Raw genomic sequence first — 21,999 nt, 5'->3', positions numbered from 1 at the left:
CCCCATTCCCTCCCCCCCTTTACCCTTTCATTTTACTGATGAGAAAACTGAGGTTCTTAGAAAAATGACTTGCCCTAGATCACCCAACTGGTTAGAGTTGGGACTCAAGTAAACAAGCATTAATTGAAAGCTTACTATGTGCCAGATATTTTGCTAAGGCCTGGGAATACAAAGAAAGGCCAAAATAGTGCCTGCCCTCAAGAAGCTCTATTCGAATAACAGAGACAACATGCAAGATCTATAGGAAAAATTGGAGGAAATCTAAAGGAAGGTCCTAGCAATGGAGTGGGGCGCAGTGGGAGAGGAGAACTGAGAAAAACCGCTTGCAAAAGAAAGGTTTTGAGCTGGGTCTTAAAGAAAGCCAGGGACGCCAGGAAGTGGAGATGAGAAGGAAGAATATGTCAGGCAGAGGGGCAGACAAGCCAGTGAAAATGGATGGGCTCTGGATGTGGAGTGTCTTGTTTAAAAAACAGCAAGAAGCCAACGACTAGACCCAAGTCTGGAAGGGCCATCTGTGCCTGCATTTGAGTCCTCACCTATACATATTACCTTTTTAGATTCTCATCACCATTTACTTAACAAATGTTTCCAAGGTCAGTCATCAGCATTACTACTTGGGATCCAGTTTTATCTCTAGCTCTTTTCTGGAATTTTATCTTGTGATTTTCTGGGCGTCTCTAGTCCTCTTCTTTCGACCTTCTGGCTACTCTCCATGGTAGTTAGACTAGTTGATGTGCAAATACTCCTTCCATCCTTTTTAGTTTAAAGTCTTTTTGATTAAATTTGTGAGGCTCCAAGGCAAACGCACGTTTACCTGTCATTGCACTCTGTCCCTGCCAAGAATCTGCTATGCACATATTTTAGTTCCTGGTCCAGAAATACAAATTATGTTCTAAGATGCCATTTTCTTAACCAACTGCTTCTCAAATATGCCTTTCACTTTTGAAACATTTGTCTTTGAATAGTAGCTGTGATGAAAATACCACCTGTGCCCCTGAGGCCTTCAGTCTTTTTGCCTAAGACTTCATAATCCTTAACTATGTTTTCTAGATTTCTTCTGTCAGTATCATCGAGGGTGACTCACCAAAAGTTGGTATAAGTCATCAGGTTTGAGAAGCCTTGGGAAGCCCTGTCACATCCTGCATAGATACCCTAAGAAGACAGCAAACTTCTGTATTTTTATTTGTAAGATCACCAATAACTGACTCAGTACCCCTAAAGAGGGAGTCAGTAGTCACCTAGTGCTCATTTCTTTTCCCTCTTAACTAGGGATTCTTAATCTGGGATCCGTGAACATTTTTTTAATCAATAAATATAGTTCCCTTACAATTGTTTTTCTTCATATTTCTTTGCATTTTATTTATGCAGTTGAAAACATTATTTAGAGGACTACAGATTTCAGCAGGCAAGATTAAGAACCACTATCCCAAACCTTACTGTAAGATTCCTCAACTGATGCTACCTGTGGATTATTCCTTGGAATTATTATCCTGGCTGTTTCCTGCTCAGAGACTAGTTCCTTCCTCATTGGGGATAGTTTCATATTTAGGCATCCCTGTCCTAATTGGGGCATGATTGGGCTTAAGGCTGTGTCCAAGAACACAAGAAGAGAATGCTAAGCCTGGAGAAGGAGGGAGTGAGCATGATTAACATGAGGAAGGTTACATACAGTTATTTAGTCGTGTCCAATTCTTCTGAACCCCCACTTAAGCTTATGCACACTGCTCCCCTTTCTTCACCTAGACACAGCATCAGAAAACTGTAATTATTGCTTTTTCTCTATGCCCAAAGGGATATAAAGCTGTGTATACCCTTTGATCCAGCAATACTACTGTGAGGTCTATATCCCAAAGACATCAAAAATAAAAAAGAGGGGGAAGATCTATTTGTACAAAAATATGCGTAGCGCTTCTTTTTGTGGTGGCTAAGAATTGGAAATCGAAGGGATGCCCATCAATTGGGACATGGTTAAACAAGCTGTGGTATATGATTGTAATAGAGTATTATTGTGCTATTAGAGCAAGCAGCATGATTTCAGAAAAACCTGGAAAGACTTACATGAACTGATGCATAGTGAAGTAAACAGAACCAGGAGAATGTTAGACACAGTAACAGCAATATTGTTCGATGATTAGCTGTGAGTGACTGAGTTATTCTCACCAATGCAATGATCCAAGAAAATCCCAAAGGACTAATGATGAAGCATACTATCTGCCTCCAGAGAAAGAACTAACTTTGAATACAGACGGAAGCATGCTATTTTTCACTTTCATTCTTTTTCTTTTATTGGCGTCTTCTTGTATAAAATTACTAATATGGAAATGTTTTACATGATTGTACATGTATAACCTATATCTGATTTCTTACCTTCTATGGAAAGAGAGGGAAGGATAGAATTTGGAACTCAAAACTTTAGAAAAAAATGTTAAACAAATTGTTTTAACATGTCATTGAATGAAAAAAATATAACATTACATTATAAAAAAATGATTGGTTTTCCTTTTACTGGCAAGGATCTGTTCACGTCCATGGTGAATGTCAGTGGTAACATCGCTCCCAGCCCCTTCCTCTCCATGTCAACAACAGGGAGAATAAGAAGCAGCAAGGACTACAAAAGAAATAGCTAGGTGGCACAGTGAATAGAGCACCTGTCCTGGAGTCAGGAGGACCTGAGTTCAAATCCATCCTCAGATACTTAACACTTACTAGCCCTGTGACCTTGGGCAAGTCACTTAACCCCAAATGCCCTCAAAAAAAGGCAAAAAAAAAAAAGAAATAGTTCTCAGTGGGCACAACTACAAATCTGGGCACAAAGATGTTAAAGAATTGAAGTTTATCTTTGTATCACATACATATATACAAACACACCTTTTTCCTTACCTCTCTATTCTTTGTTGATACTCTAACCTTATAGTTTCTAGCACCCAGAATTTTTTCTTTGTACCCTTCAGCTTGGTACAATGGAATACTAGCTCTGGAGACAGAAGACCTGGGTTCAAATCCTGCCCCTGATCCTTAGCAGTTATGTGACCTTGGAAAAAGAATTTAATCTTCCTAGGTCTCAGTTTCCTCCTTTTTGTTTTGGAGGGGAAAGACAAGGCAATTGGGGTTAAGTGACTTGCCCAAGGTCACATAACTAGTAAGTGTGTCAAGTGTCTGAGGCCAGATTTGAACTCAGGTCCTCCTGACTCCAGGGCCAGTACTGCCCCTCAGTTTCCTCATTTGTAAAGTGAGGGGACTGACTTGATGGTCTCTGAGGTCCCTTGTACCTCTAGATCTATAATCCTGCTCTTGGATTCTCCCCTAATTGGAGTGTATGATGTTAATAACATTTTCAAGTGTTGATAAAGGCTTAAAGAGAGAAGTCAGTTCCTTTGTGCTCTGTTAAACTGGAATCCTTTGGGGAATTTTTCCTGTGAGGTTGGGAAGGCCATTTAAAGATAATTGGCCCACCAAAGCCTCCTGATTTCTCCCAGTGGCCGTTCACCTTCCCTTTTGTGAGAATGCCTGCTAAGTGTCGCTAAGACACTAAGTGAGGACAGTGAATCAGTTTGCTAGCATAGCGTGCAGCGGATTTCCATGGGGTCATAAGTCCACACAGTTGTTCCTCCAGACAGCTAAAAGCAGACTTGAGGCTCTTCTGGTTCTGCCCCAGCTGAGCCTCCAAGGGCCCAGACCTGAGTTCCAATTTTGTCATTTTATTAGCTGTTCCCAGTTTTTTCTTTCTACAACTCTTTGGAATTTGGGGAACTCTACAGCCTCTCAGCTTAGTTTTCAGGAGGAAATAATGGAGGATTGTGGAGTGGTGTAGGGAGAAGGTCATTCATTAGATTTGGACCTGAATTTTAATTCTGGCTCTTAAACTTGCCAGGTGTATGACATAGAAAAGTCATTTGGTTTCTTTGGGTATCAGTTTTCTCTTCTGCAGAATGAGAGGTTGGACTAGATGATCTCTGAAGTTTCTTCCAGCTCTAAGGCCTCATTTGACCTATGCGTAGTTGTATAATGCTAATAATGGTGGGATTTTTGCATAGACTTTCCAAAAGATGTGAGTATGGTCAGATAGGAGTATGAAAATTAGAAATGGAATAATTGGCAGGGTGGAAATGGAAAAGGATTCTCCAATCAAGGTGGCTGCCATCTTTGAATATATACTGCTCTCCCAGTGGGCTAGTGGCATGCAGCACATTTGTACTGTGGTCAACAGACCTTCAGTTCTTCTGTCTGATGTTTTGGGAAAGGCTTGTGGCTTTATTGCTTGAAGAAGTTCTTCTAAGGTCTGGGTAGACTGCATCCTTTCATGTTGTTTACTGGTGCCTTAGCAACCCATGACTGATATTTTCATATAGAGAAATATAATGTAATTTAGCTTCATTACAGCTCTCGTCCCTATGTAGGGCTTAAAAATGATTACTTTCTCTGAATTCTGAGGTGATGGGGCACATAATTCAGACTCCTTCTGTCACGGTGAATAAATGTCATGGTGAGCCTCAAATATAAAATAGAGAGAGAGCTTAATATCTTGGCCAAGAGCAGGAGTCTAATTACACACCATACGGCATGACCTCAGTGGTTAGAGAACAGTTTGGGCTCTTTCCAGGGGGAAAGGCAAGAGTGAGTAAGCTGTAAACATATTTTTGTGTGCTGCAGCTGACAAGGTCACACTACAATTCTTCTCCTTTAGAGACCATATCAGAAAAGTGGGAGGAGAGGGAGTGGAGGTGAGGAGGTGGAGGGTGATGACCCCATGAAAACAGTATTTTATTGAGCTTTGATTGAGAATTGCTGTCATTCAGTTTAATTCTATATTGATTAAATACCTAAAGGCCAGTAAATCTCATTCACACACACAAACACAAACACACACAGAAGCACTGTAGTTATTGGAGAGCCAGAGCCAGTATTATCAGGAAAACCCCTGTTCAAGGCCTGCCTCAGGCTGTGTGACCCCATGGCATCCTCTAAAGGTACCAGTCATTGCCAGCCATCCTGACTTTTGTCCTGCCACTGCTTCCAGTGACTCAGGAAGAGAGAGTGAGGCTGACAACTTTATGCAACTCTGCCTCACTTAAACCCAATTCACAAGACAAGACATCACCTCGTGATGTTGGGCCTCTTGGGCAGCAAAGGATGAACAACAGAGAGTTTCCTCGTTTGGTGAGCTCCCTAGATCAGTGACATCCCTTTGTGAAAAGAACTTGGAGGTACAAGGATAAAAATATAGCCTAATTTTGGTCCTCAAGAATCCTACATTCTGATGGGGAGGGGAAGGAAAGGTAATAATCATAGCTCAAGTTGCATGCAGGATCTCATTTGTTCCTCCTAACAGCCCCAGGAAGCCGTTTATTCCCACTTCACAGATGAAGAAACTGAGGCTGAGATAAGTTAAGTGTTTTGCCAAGGTTCACTCAGCTAGTGAGTGTCTGAGGAAGGTCTTCCTGGATATAACACATACACAAAGAAGGACAATACTGGTTTGGGAAGCAGTCACCTTGCAATCTGCTGCCCTTGTCTACAAAGATAATCCCATTGACTCCAATAGAATCAACAGGTGTGCTGTTTCCTCCAGTAATGGTGGTAGGTCATCACTAAACCATCCACATACTTTTCTTAGATCGCCTCCCCTCCAACAGCATGACTTCAACAGGGCAGGCCGGGGTAAAGGATATAGTGTGTGTCTGCCAGAGGGACTTCCTCACTGTGTGACGCTAGATGATTTGTCCTGGGACCTTACCATGGTCTTCCTAACAAAATTAATCACAAAAATGTAAGCAGGCGGGTAGCATAGACACAGTACTCCTAAGTCCCATTCCAGTGTTCTTTCTATTATAATAAAAATGGGAACCTAAGTAGAATCAGCTCTAATTCAGCTTATGAATCCTAAAATTAAAAGGCCAACCTCCCCCACTGACCAGAGAGCTCAGGCACTTCTCACTGAGGTATCAGGGAACAGCTGGCAGAGATCTCTGTAAAGAGATCATTACATGCTGATAATAGCAGAAGGCAAACTAGGTGGCACAGTGGATAGGGCACTGGGCCTAGAGTCAGAAGGGCCTGAGTTCAAATGCCACCTCAGACGCTTACTAGCTGTGTGACACAGGGCAGCTAGCTGGTGCAGTAGATAGAGTCCTAGGCCTAGAATCAGGAAGACACATCTTCCTGAGTTCAAATCTGGCCTCAGACACTTATTAGCTTTGCAACCCTGGGCAAGTTTACCTCAGTTTCCTCATTTTTAAAATGAACTGGAGAAGGAAATGGCACACCACTCCAGTGTCTTTGCCAAGAAAACCGCAAATGGGGTCACAAAGAGTCAGATACAACTGAACAAGCAGCAGAAGTCTCTCCCCCTCCCCTCCCAACCCAAGGATTGTAAATCAATTAAAATTAGAAGTCTTCTAAGGACATCTGGAAAAGATTTCCAGTTGTTTAACATAAATCAGTGGGGACAAAATCAGATTTGATATTCCAAACACTGATTTGTGTGGATCGAAGAGTATGTGTATAGTATCCTTAGCAGATATGTCTATCATGTCTTTAGCAGAGAGATGTCAAGAATCAGAATTCAAATTATAAGCTCATGTCTATCGTTAACTCTTGTTCAGCTTTGTATGGGAATGGCGAGACCATAAAGTGCTAAATGGATGCCGTCCTTGGCAGCTCTGAGACCTCATCCTATTTGGGCTTTACTTTTATGGAGTAGAGTGTCTGAATAACAGGTTGGTTCAGACTGGCCACCTCTCTGCTGCATAAGCAAAGTGTGATTTATGGTTGTTATATGTACTCAAGACAAGATTTCAGGCTTCATTTGAAGGAATGATGCAGATAATTAAGGTAAAAGTATTCCAGCGCTCCCTTAGTACACCCTCTATAGTCTGATGGAAGTCTCCCTTCTCTGGTAATAGACGCTGATTATTCTGTTCTTGTAACACCCTCACCTAATGTAGGTTATAAAAGAATAGTCTGAAGGGAAGAAAGGAAGTGAATTTAAAATATTAAATTTCAAATAATAGCCCATCTGGAGAAATCTCTCTATTCAGAATCTCCCAGTGACCATCTAGATGCTTTTTAAACTAGAAAAACATTTACAGGCACCCAAATCATGTAACAAAGAGATCGCTAGGTCTGGAGGCATTGGACCTGCTATTTATTTTCTGTGGAACCTTGGGAAACACATCAACTTTTTAGGTCTCAGTTTTGTCAATATGTAAAGGGTACTTGATAGAGTGTCAGCTCATTGAGGGCAAAGACTATATTGTTTCTGTCTTTGTGTCCCCTATGTCTGGCTAGCACAGTCTTTGGCATATATTAGGTACTTAATAAATGCTTGTTGATTGATTGACTAGGTGACCTCAAAAGTCACTTCCAACACTAAATCTAGGATATTATACGGAGGAATTAGGTTCACTCAACTAGTGAATGTCTGAGGAAGGATTTGAGTCTAGTTGACTAGTCAGATGTATTGTAGAAGGAATCCCTGTACTTGGTGAGAGATACGTGTGCCATCTAAGGTTGCTGCCAATGCTTGAGATCCTGTGATTAGCCTTGAAATGATATGAAATGATGACTAAATAGAGGAAACTCAAGTTTTTGCTGTCCCTTTTTTCTTTCCTTTCAAAGTCACTAAAGCAAAGTTCTCAAAGCCAGAATTTCACTTTTTTTTGAGGGGTGGGGGGTAGGGACTATTGCTCCCTATCACATCCAGCTAGAAAGGCCACTCACAGGCCTATTATTCCCCCTCCCCCCCACTACTGAACTGCTGATTGGTAGTGAAGCTTTAATCTGCTCTGTTTCAGACCTGAGCCACTTTGTTCTTCCTTGGGCAGTCTGGTGGTCCTCTGCAACCAGAGGGTCACCTTATTAGTGCTGGACTTAGCGCAGATACCCAGTGGGCTTTAGCCCCACTACAGCTCAGAGCTCCTGAGCTGCTGTGATCTACCAGCCTCAGGCTCCTTAGTGACCAGAACTACAGGGATATGCTCATAAGCACTTTCTAATAGGCTCGTTTTTAATCTATTCTACCCATCACCAATCAGAGGTAACTTGAAAGTTGCATTTCTGATAGTCCCCTTTCAAAGCCCCTAAATGCCATCTGGGCAGGATTCATCTGGTAATACTTCCACACATGAGCTGAAATACATATAAAGAGTAACCTTCAGATAGACTTCCTCTGACATTTATCCATAGAAGAATTTTCTTAGTGTACTGTATATTAATCTGTAAGCCAAATGACATCTTTTAGGAGTCTCACAGAAATAGCAAATTTCAGCCAGAAGAGACCTCAGCAGTCATCTAGTTCAAATTGTACCTGGATAGGATTTTTTTTTTAAATTTTGGCTTTTTGGAGGGCAATTGGGGGTTAAGTGACTTGCCCAAAGTCACACGGCTAGTAAGTGTGTCAAGTGTCTGAGGCTAGATTCAAACTCAGGTCCTCCTGACTCCAGAGCCGATGCTCTAGATTCACTATAATATACTTTTGGGGTGGTTTGTACAAATTCACTATTTCACTATAATATACCAACGTGGGCAGCTGGGCGGTACAGTGGATAGGGTGCTGGGGCCTGGAGACAGGAAAAGACAGGGTTTAAATCTGGCCTCAGACACTTACTAGCTGTGTGATTTTGGGAAAGTCACTTAACCCTGTTTGCCTCAGTTTCCTCAACTGTAAAATGAACTGGAGAAGGAAATAGCAAACCACTCTGGTATCTTTGTCAAGAAAACCCCAAATGGGGTCACAGAGAGTCCAACATGACTGAAACAATTCGGCGTTACCCATGTGGTCATTCATCTTTTGTTTTCAGTCTTCCTTCATTGGAGGAAACTATTACCCCCCCCCCAATTTTACTTGAAGAAAATGTGACTTTTTTAGGTTTTCCTGACATTAAGTTAAAATTTGCTCCTTTGTGACATCTACCCATTACTTTTGGTTGTGCTCTGGAGGGTCAAATGGAGTAAGTCTAATCCTATAGCAGGGACTTGGGGCTTTTTGCCATCTTTGTTCTCCCTTATTGATGTTATTTTGCTCATCAGGGATCTACCTAAATGGATTGCCTAGTAGACAGAAGGAAAAGTCAACTAAAGAATTAAATAAAATGCATTCACACATAGCATAGATACTGACAACAAAATGTCCGTTTTTAAATACATAGAAAAAGGAGTGGTCTTTTCCTGCTGGACAAAAATATCAACACACAAATGGGACCTGGTTGTTTTTTAGTCTACAGTCTGACCTCTGAAACAAGTGTGAGCATAGCCATGCCAGGTCTGAGAACAGTGAGGGGTACACAGATTAATGACCAGTCTTTCCAGTCACCCTGGAGGCAGGAAACCTGGGAGGAATTTGGCTCCTGCTATGAATACCTGTTCCAGGAAGAAATCTGCCACAGGGACACTTACTGCAGGGGCCATTCAATAACTTGGGGGAACTTAAAAAAACAAACAAGCAAAAAACCAAAACCAAAACAAACAACCACCACAACAGATGTAACGAGAGGAAAGAACGTGACTTTTAAGAGAACTCTGCACTGCACCATTTACAATATGGGAGTTAGATTCATTAGCTTTGGTTTCTGTCCTACTGAAGGGAAGTTTAAGGTGGGGTTTACTCATGGATGGCAAATACCTTACTCTTCCAAAAACTATCATTTAATCGGAATCAGAATCTGAATTTGGGGCCAGATAGACCATTGGTCTGAGTCTGCTGATGTAGGTATTTCTTATGTTTGGATATACAGAAAACTTTCAGATCATGAGGTGAAATGTCTTACTTGGAGGGAAGGAAGGAAGGAAGGAAGGAAGGAAGGAAGGAAGGAAGGAAGGAAGGAAGGAAGGAAGGAAGGAAGGAAGGAAGGAAGGAAGGAAGAGAGAATGAATGAAAGAAGAAAGGAAGGATAAAGTTAGTGTAATAAGTAAGGTTATAAACAGCCAGTGTGAAGGAATAATAGTAGTAAATAAGACTGCAAAGGGGAACCTAGAAGCCATGTACAAACCACCCCAAAGATCAAAGGAGCATAATTTACAAACTGTGTAATATATTGCTCAAAATTCACATCCTGGTAATATGTGCTAAATCAGCAGGAGCCACCTAGGAGATGCCTGTCAAGATTCTGCTCCTGTATTATGTAAATTCCAGACAAAATCCAGACTTCCTCAGGTCCAGAGCACCAGAACATCAAAAGTTACTGATAATTTAGAGATGTAACTTTAAAGTTTTATTGATAACTTTGAGATGATTTGTGTATGTTAACGAGCTAACCCCAAGGTGGCACAGATAGGAGTTGGTCTGTCCTCTCCCCCCCCCAAAAACTGATAAAAATGAGACCCCAGACTCCTGACCCCCCAAACATGCATGCATTGGGTCCATGCTACCAAGTGCTCCCAATTCTAAACTGTGACTTGGTTTTGTTGTTGCTGTGTTCAACTCTCTGTGTCCCCCTTTGGGGTTTTCTTGGAAAAAGTACTAGAGTGGTTTGCCATTTCCTTTTCCAGTTCATCTGACAGATGAGGAAACTGAGGCAAATAAGTTTAAGTGACTTGCCCAGGGTCACACAGCTAGTTAAGTATTTAAAGCTGGATTTGGACTCCAGTGTTCCTGACTCCAGGCCCAGCTGCTCTCCACTCCTTCTGCCGGGGTAAAAAGTCCTAATTATAGCAACACTGTAACTTCAAGAAGAGCCAGAGGGTGATGAAAAAACAAAGCCCATCTTGTTTATTCCGTGGGTATTTTCTGGGGATATGTCAGCTTTTCTTAGCATGAGTTTTGTGAGATCCTAGCTAACTTTGAATTCTTTGACATTGCAAAATTGCCTAAACAATCAGGTTTGATTAGTTGATATGATATCATTGATATGATACATTCAGGGAGAGGTGGTTTAACAAAGCAAATGAAAGTTGAATATACTTATTCCTGCATTCTCATTTAATGCTGGGCTAGCCCTAGCAGTGTGGATCCAGATTGAGAGGGGCCCTGGGGAGGAGTCCGGGTTCCAGGAAATCTAGCCTACTCGTGGGTCACCTGAATATATTCTTTTAAGAGCCTTCTTCCCATGAATACCAGACTGAAATAATACAGTAGAGAAAAATCAAAGTGTCTAGATGATTTAGAGAACTTTGATTTCTTTCTGTTTTGAAGCATTAGACTGACAGTCTGATATGATCTGTCTCCTTCCCTTTATTTTTCCGTCCCTTCCCTCTTCCCCCATCACAGGATCCTAAATTCAGAGCTGGAAGGGGACTTACCGATGCACATATTGTAGATTTGGACTTGATGGGACCTTGGAAGCCATTTGGTCCAACCTCCTCATTTTACAAATGAGGAAACGGAAGCATAGAGAACTTAAAGATCGTTTAGGTAACCAGTAGCAGAGCAGGATATGAACCCAGGACCTCTACAAATCAGTGCCCTTTTACACTGTTACGTAGCTTTTCAAACCAGACATGTTCTGAACCCAGAGCTCTTAATAATTTTCAGAATTATCATAGAAACAACCCACATAATTTTGTACTTACTTGCCTTGTGCTCAAGGCATGTAGCTATAACAACATTGCCTTCCCTCTCTTATTTATTTCTTATCTGTCCTGTATATAGCTTGTTTGTCCATATTTGTTTGCCTGTTGTTTCACTCATTAGATGGTAAGCTCCTTGAGGGCAGGGTCTGTCTTTTGCCTCTTTTTGGATTCCCAGTGTTCAGCACAGTGCCTGGCATGTTTTGTTGTTGTTGTACAGTTGTTTTAGCCGTATCTGACTCTTCATGACCCCATTTGGGGTTTTCTTGGCAAAGATCTCACAGTGGTTTAGCATTTCCTTCTCCAGCTCATTTTACAGATATGGAAACTGATGCAAACAGAGTTAAGTGACTTGCCCAGGTTCACCCAGCTGGTAAATGTCTGAGGCTGAATTTGAACTCAAGTTTTCCTGCTCCAGGACTGGCACTCTATCCACTGTGTCACCTAGTTGCTCAGCCTGACACAATAAATATTTATTGACTGACAGAACTGTCATCTCCCTCTCTTCCCCATGCCAGCTGGGAGCAGATTTCCTGCTACTTACCCAAAAGGAAGAGCCAAATCTGAGATTCCATGAGATCTCACTTAGTTTGGTTGCTGAGGTCTATATGAGTGCCCAAACCCTTTAACAGCATTTACTGCCTTTCGTCCCCAGAGACTTAGACAGAACTACCCCAAACTGAAAATACCTCCGTCAGGGTGCATTCTGCGGTACCTTTTTCCATGTCGCTCCTGATCTGCTCCTCCAGGTCCTCTGGGGACACATAGACTTCTCCTTCTCCCCCTCTTGGGGACTTGGGCCGACAGCATCCACAGCAGCAGTTACAACAGCAGCAGAGGCAGCAGCAAAAGTAGCAGCCCGTCAAGAGGCCAAAGATTACAAACAGGGTCTGGATGAGACAAAGGCAGAGAAGAAAAAATTCCAGAAGAGATCAGTGGAGTCACCAGAATGTAGGTCATAGATTTAGGGCAGGAATGGAGCTCAGAAGTCCTCTGGTTCAGTCCCTTGGTTTTACATATAAAAGAAAGCGAGGTCTAGATAATAAACATTTCTATAGTACCTACTATGTGCCAGATACTGTGCTAAGTGCTTTACAAAAGTTCTCTCATTTGATCTTCACAATAACCCTAGAAATGCTGTTCCCATTTTACAGGTAGGAAATGGGGGCAAACAGAGGTTAAGTGACTTGCCCAGGCTCACACAAGAAATATCTGAGGCGGAATTTGAACTCAGGTCTTCCTAACTCCAGGCCAAGCACTCTATCCACTGAACCACCTGGTTAAGTGACTTGCCCAAGGACACACAGCTAGGTTTTTCCAGGCCCTGTGATTTCAAGTTCAGTGTTCTTTACCACCAGAACACCAATGAGTTGGGGATCTGTAGATTATTAGAGTTGGCAGAAGTCTTACAAATAATGAGAATAGTACAGTTATCCCTTCCACATAGAGGGGGTTTAGGGGCACAGCACCCCATTGATCTAGAAAATCAGCATAAATTTTTTTTGGCCATTTCTTTGTGCCAGAGAAGAAGTCTGAATTATTATGGTATTAAAAGATAAAATATATTGATATCATACAATACTATATATATTTTGTGCATTTCTCAGTTTCCAGACTTTTTCCATGTTGTCTGCTGGCCCTCATCATCTTTGGCTTCCACAAAACTCCCAAAACTTCCCATTTAATTTCTCATGCCAACCTGCAACATATTGAAACCACCATGGGCAAAATCACAATTCTAGCATTTACACAGTGTCACAAAAGCCTGGGGCACCCTATGGAGTACTTTAAGGTTTACAAAATGCTGTACACATGTCGTCTCACTGGATTACTCAAAACCTATAGATGTGCTGATTATTTTCTGAATTTTGCAGATGGGGAAACTGAACTTGAAGTTAAATGACTTGCCCAGGGTCACACAGCTACAAAGCAGAAATCCTAGCTCACAGGGTGGAAGGGACTTCAAGTGCCATTGAGTCCAGAACCTTTGTTTTACAGATGAGGAAACTGAGGCCCAGAGAAGTTATAAGTGATTTGCCTAAAGTTGCACCGGTAGTAAGCCACAGAGCCAGGTTTTAAACTCATCTTGAGATTCCAAGTTCAACATGTACTTTGATGCCAGAATCCCTCAGAGCTGGGGAAAGGTTTTAGAGATTGACATATTCACATTTTACCTATCATAAGTTTGTTGTCGCAGACCACCCACCTCCCCTGCCATCCTCAGCCTCACCCCTTGCACCCAACAAAAGAAATCAGATACTAGCGTCCTCTGGAAACATATTTCTCATCATACAAGATAATTATCAGCATCTAAATACCTGAACTGAGGTATTTACATCTCCTCAGAGATGTGTTGGCAAACAGGCATACTAGTATGTCTACTTCACCATAGTTTTCGTACAGATTATCCCCCAATGACTGCACCGTGAGTTCCACCTACTAAAAAATCTTTCTCTGCCTTCAAGGCCCAGCTCAGGTTCTGTCTTCCACAAGAAGCCTTTCCAGACCTCAAACCCTCTCCTCTCCAGCTGAAAGTGATCTCAGATTTCCTTTAAAACATAAAATACTTGGTGTGAATATCTCCTTTGCCCTTATCAAATTCTACCTCATTTCACACTCATTCATTGATACACATACACAATTTCCTCCTTTTAAAATAAGACACTTGAGGGGACAGAGAGTTTTGCTTTTTTGTGTTCCCCAGTGCCCAATATGTTCCCTAGGCTGGGTACTTAAATTTTTTTTTTCCCAAAGTAATTTAATTGTTTTTCTCTCCTCTCCTAACACACTCTCCTAGTAAGAGAAGTAAGAGAAGGTAGTAAGAGAAGTTCCAGGCATTTAGTTCTTCTAAAAAAAATGGAATCTGTTCCATGTTCTTGAAATTTTCTAGTAATATCTCTTTATATCTAGGTCATGTATGAATTTCAACGTTATCTTGGTAAATGGTGTTAACTATTGGTCTATGCCCAATTTCTACCATACTGCTTTCCAGTTTTCCCAACAGTTTTTTTCCTTTCTTTACACATTTTTATTAGTTCCTTTGATATTCTTGCTTTTTTGTTCTTCCAAATGAATTTTATTATTATTTTTTCTAATTCAGTAAAATAGTTTTTAGCAATTTAATTGAGATAGCATTGAATATATCAGTTAGGTAAAATTGTCATTTTTATTATATTGACCCTGCCTACCCATGAACAATTAATATTTCTCGTTATTTAAATCTGATTTTACTTTTATAAAAAGTTTTTTAAAAGAATTTTATTTATGTAATTTCTGGGTTTATTTTGGCATAAATAAATTTAAATTTTAAAAATATATTTAAATATATTTTTAAAAATTTTGAAGTATGTCTGGTCATTATAAAAAACCATAAGCTAAAATGAGTCAACCAGCCCAGATTTGTCAGGTACCTAACACAAGAGAATTGCTCTCCCCAAAGGATAAGAATGTTAGAAATCAAACCGGTATCACCTGCTTAGCCATACAAGCATCAGGGCAAAAACACCAAGAAAGGAATTGGGAGATAAAATTTACTTTCCCCGGCAGGCAGAGGTTATATGTCTTTCCAGAGTCACATAGAACTAGTAAGGTCTGAGGCCTGGTTTGACCTCAGGTCTTTCTGACTAATCCCAGTGCTCTATATACTACATCACCTAGCTTATCCAATATGGTTCAGACATGCTGCCTTAGTATTGTAATTACTGCTTTGGGAATCTCTTTTCCTAGATGATGATACATTCTACAATTGAGTCACCTTTGTTGGTCATTGGTTTTTCTGATTTTATAAGCCTGTGTACCTTACCCCTGGCCCTGGAGCCTTTTAAAGTGTGGAAAGAGGTTGCCAAGGCCCCCTTTTCTGTAGAAAGAGAAGATGTAGGGGGGAACACAAAAGCCCTCTTTAAGTATCTGAAAGGATGTCCTGTGAAAAGAGAATAGACGTGTATGTAGGGCAGAACCAATGGCAAGGAGTGATGGTTGGTAGGGGCAAATTAGAACTTCCCCTAAATGAAATGAGCTGCCTTAGATGTTCCCCATCATTGGAAGTGTTCAGGCAGAGGCTGGGTGACTGCTTGTCAAGGATGTTGTATGTTCCTGTTCAGGTAGAATCTAGGAAGACTGGCCTCTAAGGTCACAATAAGAATAGCAACAATTTTGATAGTATCCCACAATCCTGTTTTCCAACACTGAAGTTTATTTTTCCCCTCCTACTTGGAAGCCCACACTCACCTAACTTTTGGGAAACTGTCAAAATATTAACTTTATAATTTTAGCAAAAGGAAATATTATGTATCACTAGTACCAATTAAGCTTGGTTCCAGTATGGATAAGAGCCATCAGGGACTCCTCTGATAATAGTTTGGTCTATACATAAACATATGTATCATGGCTTTAGTCTATACCTATATGGAGAACCATGTTATGTACACAACTGTATATTGACTCAAAGCTACCATCTTCACATGACTCCATGCTTCTGTTGAGAATAAAACAAACTTGGTAGCTGTGTGTCCAAGAGGATCCTAATTTCACAAGGTTCCTAAAATGCAGATTTTTTTTTTTGCTATACCATCCACCTGTCATTTTAGTTCACACTATATTAGTATATCCGTTGCCTCCTTGTCCTCTACTTCTTTCCTCTTCCTCTATCCCCCATTGAAGTGAATTATGTGCCCATCTTCCCAGGTGCCATTTTGCCCCAGGGGAAAAAGTCACAGTTACAGCTTCTGTAGGGGAAATTTCAGTATGTGTTTGTGGGAGAATAAACCAAAAGTCAATAGAGGTCATGTTTTCTACTACTGTAAATAATATGACATTTCAGTAAATGCCTTTTCTTTTAAGTAATTGTTTCAAATGGCTTACTAAAAAGGTGAATGTGATAGCTTAGGAGTGTGGACCCATAGAGTATTTTAAACTTGGTTCCCTCGGAAAACCCAAACTGCAAGTACAAATTCAGATGTGGGATAGCTTAGAACAGATACTACAGATATGATCAGATTACAGTTTAAATCAGACATTTACTCATTGAAGTGCAAAGGCTAGCAGCATATATACTATCAAGTGTATAGAGGGATAGTGTGTTTCCAAGGCAGGAGAAATGGAATCTGGAAAAACTTGGGTTCTTAACCCATTTGCTACATATTAGTTGCTTGAGCATAAACAAGTCATTTGCCTTCTTGACCCTTTGGAAAAGTGCTGTCTTTGCAGAGATATTGTCTGGATTCAAATCCCTTTTCTAACAGTTTATCTGTGAGACTTGAGTATATCACTTTCCCTGGGTCTCAGATAATGAGGGGATTGGACTTAATGACCTCTGAGATTAAGAGTAGCATTACATTTCTAAATCTATGATCCTGTGTTTTTAGACCAAGGGAAAACAATTAGAGGAAAGAAAACAATTACACCTGCAAGGAAGGGAAATGTGGAAAAGTTCCCAGAGGAGTCTTGAGAGAATGGGATCAAGTATACAAGGGATGGGTTTGCCTTGGGAAGGAGGAGGTTTACTTTTCCTTCTGAGGCAGAAAGAAAAGAAGTGAAAGACAAATAAAAGGTACAGAACATCTTGAATTAGAGAAGACAAAAGTTGAGGAAATTCATACTTGATCTCATTAAGTTAAGCGATGCCTTTTTCATTACCCCTGGATCATGTTACAAATGTTTATTTGTAAATCAAGTTGTTTGGCATATTTCTGTTCACAAGAAATAATATAAAGAGTAATTGAGTAATGAAATAAGATATGGTAATGAATTTTAAAATCTTTAAAGCACCATATAAATGTTATTTATTAAAACTGTCTAAAATGCATTTAAATCATAATTTAATTGTAATAGAGTAGTATGGAATTTATAACATTATTAGTTTATATTATTTTATTTGAAAACTTTACAAACTTATTGCTATGTAAAAACTAATTTAAAGGTCCAACATGGGATTTTAGGAATATACAGTACATGTCCCTCTGATCCATATGTGGGCACTAACCTGTCCTCTCATTTTCAGGTTGTGTCTTCTGATTGGGACTCACCAGGATCCATTTGCGGCACAGCAGGAGTGGGAAAGGCTAAGAGGGTTCCAGGTATTCTCCAACTAAGACAGTAAAGGGTCTGAGATCCTGGACAGATCCAGAAGCATTGAGAACTGACATTTACATAACACTTGGAGATTTGTTTACCTTTTTACAATTCATCAGATCCTCATGGCAACCTTGTGTGCCAATATTATGGATATTATTACTGTCCCTTCCCTTTTATAGATGAAGAAACTGAGATTTCATAGAAGTTCATAGACCATTCCTTGCCTGTGGTCATGCAACTGTAAGTGACAGAGGTCAACTCTCTTCTGACTCCACCCACTACCCCTTACACTGAGCCACACTGCCTCTCTGGTGGCTGCAGGAAGGAGGTAACTTCCTTCTTGGGTTGACAATCCTTATTCAATTCAGTGGGGATTTATTGAGTCCTTGCTGTATTCCAGGTACCATACTAAGTAGTGGAGATACAAAGACAAAAATGATACAGTTCCTGGCTTCAAGGACCTCACTTAGGTATTCCTAAATTGGGGACTGCTTATATCTATTTAAGTTAGTCATTTAAACTTCATTCATTTTTGCAAGGTTTGTAGATGAAGGTAGGAGTGGGACTAGCATCCTGAATGTGAAATCAGTTAGACTCATACTGATTAAACCTGATCCCTGTGTAGATGGGAGTCATCAAGGTCTTGATTGATAATAGTTTAGTCTCTTTATAAATATATGTGTCATGGTTTTAGTCTATACCTATATAGAGAATCATGTACATACACATGTATATAGTGACCCAAAGCCACCATTATTGCGTGAGTCTGTGCATCTATTGGAAATACTTTGGAAATCAAATCTGGTGGCTGTGTGTGTGTGTGTGTGTGTATCCAAGTAGATTCTAATGACAAAAGGTTCCTGAAATGCAAATTCCTGCTCCTCCCACTATCTACCTGTCATTTTAGTTCATTACATATATATTTTATATGTATTACATATGTATATACACACACACGCACGCACACACACACACAAATAAATCTTTCACCTCTCTGTCCTCCTCTGCCTCTTACTTCTCACCCTTCCTCCACTTCCTTTCTCCCACTCCCTCAGCGAGGGCTCAAGGTGAGTGTATATGACACAAGTACCACATACCATCTCCTTGATTATTGTTGTTTCTGTAGCCTGTGCCATATATAGCAAAGTACACAGCTAAATTTGTTCTAAAATAATTTATTAAGCAGTTGTCACATAAATGGATTTTTTTTTTTGGCTTTGAGCAATGATTCACTTTTTATTTAGTCATTACTGGAAGGAAAGGGGGGAGTCTGAATTAACCCGAAGCTCCAACTTCAAATATAATTAATATCTTGAAGTGTTACAAGACATGCTGTGTATTTTAATTATTTGATCAATTAAAGCAGAAAGGAAAATTCCTCAAACAGCATCTTTTTGGGGGATGTGATACCCTATGTATGTTTTTGAGCCTCGAATGACAACATAGTTAAGCAAAAAGGTTTCAGAATAAAAAAAAAAAACTACAGAAATCCAAGATTTCCCAGTAAAACCATTCAAAGAAAAGAAGTAGGTTAGTCTCACCTTTGCCCACCAGCTGGACAGCATGAAGTAAGTGTTAACATTCTCCTCTCCAAACTGTTCTGCCACGTAGAGTCCCAGCGACCCATATTTATCATAAATATTTCTCTTTGTCAAATCTGTCAATATAGTGTGAGCATTGTTGATCTCTTTAAACTTCTCAGCAGCCTCAGGATTATCTGGATTCTTGTCTGGATGGTATTTCAGAGCCAATTTTCTGAAAAATGAAAAAGAAAGAAGCAAAGTTTCTATTTGACCAGAGCCAAGTCATAAATGGTCTCCTTAATGGAAATGTTTTACATGATTGTACATATATAGCCCACATCTGAATTGCTTGACATCTCAGAGAGGAGAGCAAAGGAGGGAAGGGAGGGACAGAATTTGGAACTTAAAAAAATGTAAAAAATTGTTTTAATATATAATTGGGGGGGGGAAACGACATTATTAAAAAAAAACACAAATAGTTAGATAGCATGTTCCAAATCTGCAAATAGCATTTTATGGTAAACTGTATGGTCAAAATAGCATGATAATACTACTATTGAACTAATGCTTTTAAAGCTTAGAAAATGTTTTGCTTATATTCTCTTATTTGATCCTCGTAAATATCTTTTGAGGAAAATGCTATTATTTTCCCCATTTTACAGATAAGGAAAATGAGGCTGAGAGAGGTCAAATGACTGCACAATTATAGGGCTAGAAGAAACCTTAGAAGATTGTCTAGTCCAACTGCCCCCTACCCATTTTACAGACAGGGAAACTCAGGTCCAGGGAGGTGAGTAGAATTGCCCGAGGTCACAGAGTAATTTGAACTCAAATCCTATTAGTGTTCTTTTTTTTTTTTTTAAAGGGGTGGGGGAGGCAATGGGGGTTAAGCAACTCTCCCTACTTCACACAGCTAGCAAGTCCTGAGGCCGGGGTGCGTGCTTTATCCACTGCACCATTTAGCTGCTTCTAGTCAACATTCCCCTTTCTATTCTTATTACCCACAGGAAGCCTGAGGGGAGGCAGTATGTATGATATGGCAGACAGAACATTTCCTCTAAACCCAGAGAACTTGGGCTCAAATCCTTCTCCAAATACTTATTGACCAGTCACTCAACCTCCACGGACCCCAATGTCTTTGGTGGCTAAGGTCCCTTCCAGCTCTATCCCCATGGTTCCCTGCATTACAGGTACAGGGGGAGGTTTATTAAGGGTTTCCTAGGTGTTGGGCATAGTATCGCATTTGATCCTAATAAACAAACCCTCTGAGGCAGATACAGTTATTATCCTCATTTTACAGTTGAGGCAAACAGAGATTAAATGACTTTCCCAGAGTCACACAGAAAAGGTCTAAGGCTGACTCTATCCACTGCCCAGCTAGCTGCCTTAGGGAGGAGAGGTGTCAGACTTTAGGGGTGATTAAAGGAGTCAGGGGAAAACACTCAAGTCTTCTGGCTCTCAGTCTAGATTCCCACCCACCCCAAATAAGCCGCAGAATGACCACTCCCTTCATTCATAGTTTTCCTAAGTTCTAGGAGGGTTGGGAGCACATTTCTCCTGCTATCTCTCCATGTGCTCCCAAGTGTGTTCTTACAGATTAATCAAGAGCCTTCCAAAAGATCATTCTGCTATTCGTCCAGCTCAGTTGGAGCCAGGCTTACATTGGGGGATGTTACCTCAAATGAAGTGGTGTCCCAACAGTGTGATACAATCAGCTGATTCAACCAATTTGGCGTATATGTGTGTGTGTGTGTATGTATGTATGTATCTATATTTCTGCCAACCCAGGTTCTACATAGCATGAGATGTCTGTTCCATACCAGGGAATGGGGGAATGGTTCAGACTGTATTTTCTTTTTAACCAGTAATATAGTCATCCTGAAGATCAGGGGGGCTGTGTCTGCCTCTGATCCTTTGACCAGTGCCTGAGCTTCAACCATCTTTTATTCCACAAACACTCCTCCAGATTCTCATCTTCTATGGACTCAAAATGCCTTCTCAAGAAGGTCAAATGAATGACTTTTTTCTCTCCTTTTCTTTTATTGGCAGCATGGTCACTGGTACCATACTGGTTCCTGATATTCCATATGTGGCACAAAATCCTGTAATTTTTGTTCTTTAAAATTTATAAATGTGCAGAGAGCCAGAGGTGGTATATTTATTTGTAAATGCACAACACAAAATGAACTGGGCTGGTTGAGAGGCCCATTGTGTGAAATGCACCATTTTGGTAACACTATAAAACTATCTTCTTGTTTCCTTGTGATGATAAATGCTTTCCAACTGGCAAACAGCTGGGGTGAACAACGGGACTTCCTTTTACCTTTCGACTCTTGAGAGCACTGCTGTTGTACTCATGGCAAGCCACTCAATCAATTTCTATTAAAATTGAATTTGAAGAATTTTGCAGTGATTTTACTGCATTTGAATTGATTATAATTCTTTGAAAAACAGGTATTGGATCTTATTAGCCTTATGTCCTTAGCTAGTCCAATTCAATTCCATTTAATTCAACAAACATTTATTAGGCATCTACTGTAAGCATGGCCTATGCCAGGAGCAGGGGGAGATAGATACAAAGTTTAGAAAAGACAAAGTCCCTGCCTTCATGGAGCTTATGGTCTAGTATGGGGATATGACATAGACATAGATAATTATAAAATAATGCATGATATATACGTTAACATATGGAAGTAAAGTTGGTCCAAGGGAGCCAACGTAATTAATGACATTTTACCTTTTAATCCTAAATATGTTGCTGCTCCTTGGGACCAAGCAACAACCCATATGCTATTAGTAACTTGTCATACTACTTTTGCAGAATATTACTCTCAGAATCACAACATCTCAGAATTAGAAGGGGCTTCATAACTCATCTAGTCCAACTCCTACCTAAATAAGA

At 40.3% G+C, this 21,999-nt stretch overlaps 1 protein-coding gene across 1 annotated transcript in view; it reads right to left on the bottom strand.

Moving 5' to 3' along the window:
* DNAJC5B (DnaJ heat shock protein family (Hsp40) member C5 beta) overlaps positions 1–21,999 on the bottom strand; it is a 45,078-nt gene that overhangs the window by 1,733 nt on the left and 21,346 nt on the right. The window contains exons 2-3 of the mRNA XM_069099520.1: positions 19,116–19,329; positions 12,218–12,392 (exon numbers count right to left, since the gene is read on the bottom strand). Coding sequence (XP_068955621.1) covers positions 12,218–12,392; positions 19,116–19,329 — 389 coding nt within the window. The remainder of the gene's footprint in view (positions 1–12,217; positions 12,393–19,115; positions 19,330–21,999) is intronic.

This window comes from Petaurus breviceps, unplaced genomic scaffold (genome assembly GCF_028583685.1).
Source record: "Petaurus breviceps papuanus isolate PSGF00001 unplaced genomic scaffold, PetGlider_PUasm1.0 38, whole genome shotgun sequence".
NCBI classification, from domain to species: domain Eukaryota; kingdom Metazoa; phylum Chordata; class Mammalia; order Diprotodontia; family Petauridae; genus Petaurus; species Petaurus breviceps.
This window is presented reverse-complemented; position numbering and strand designations above follow the sequence as displayed.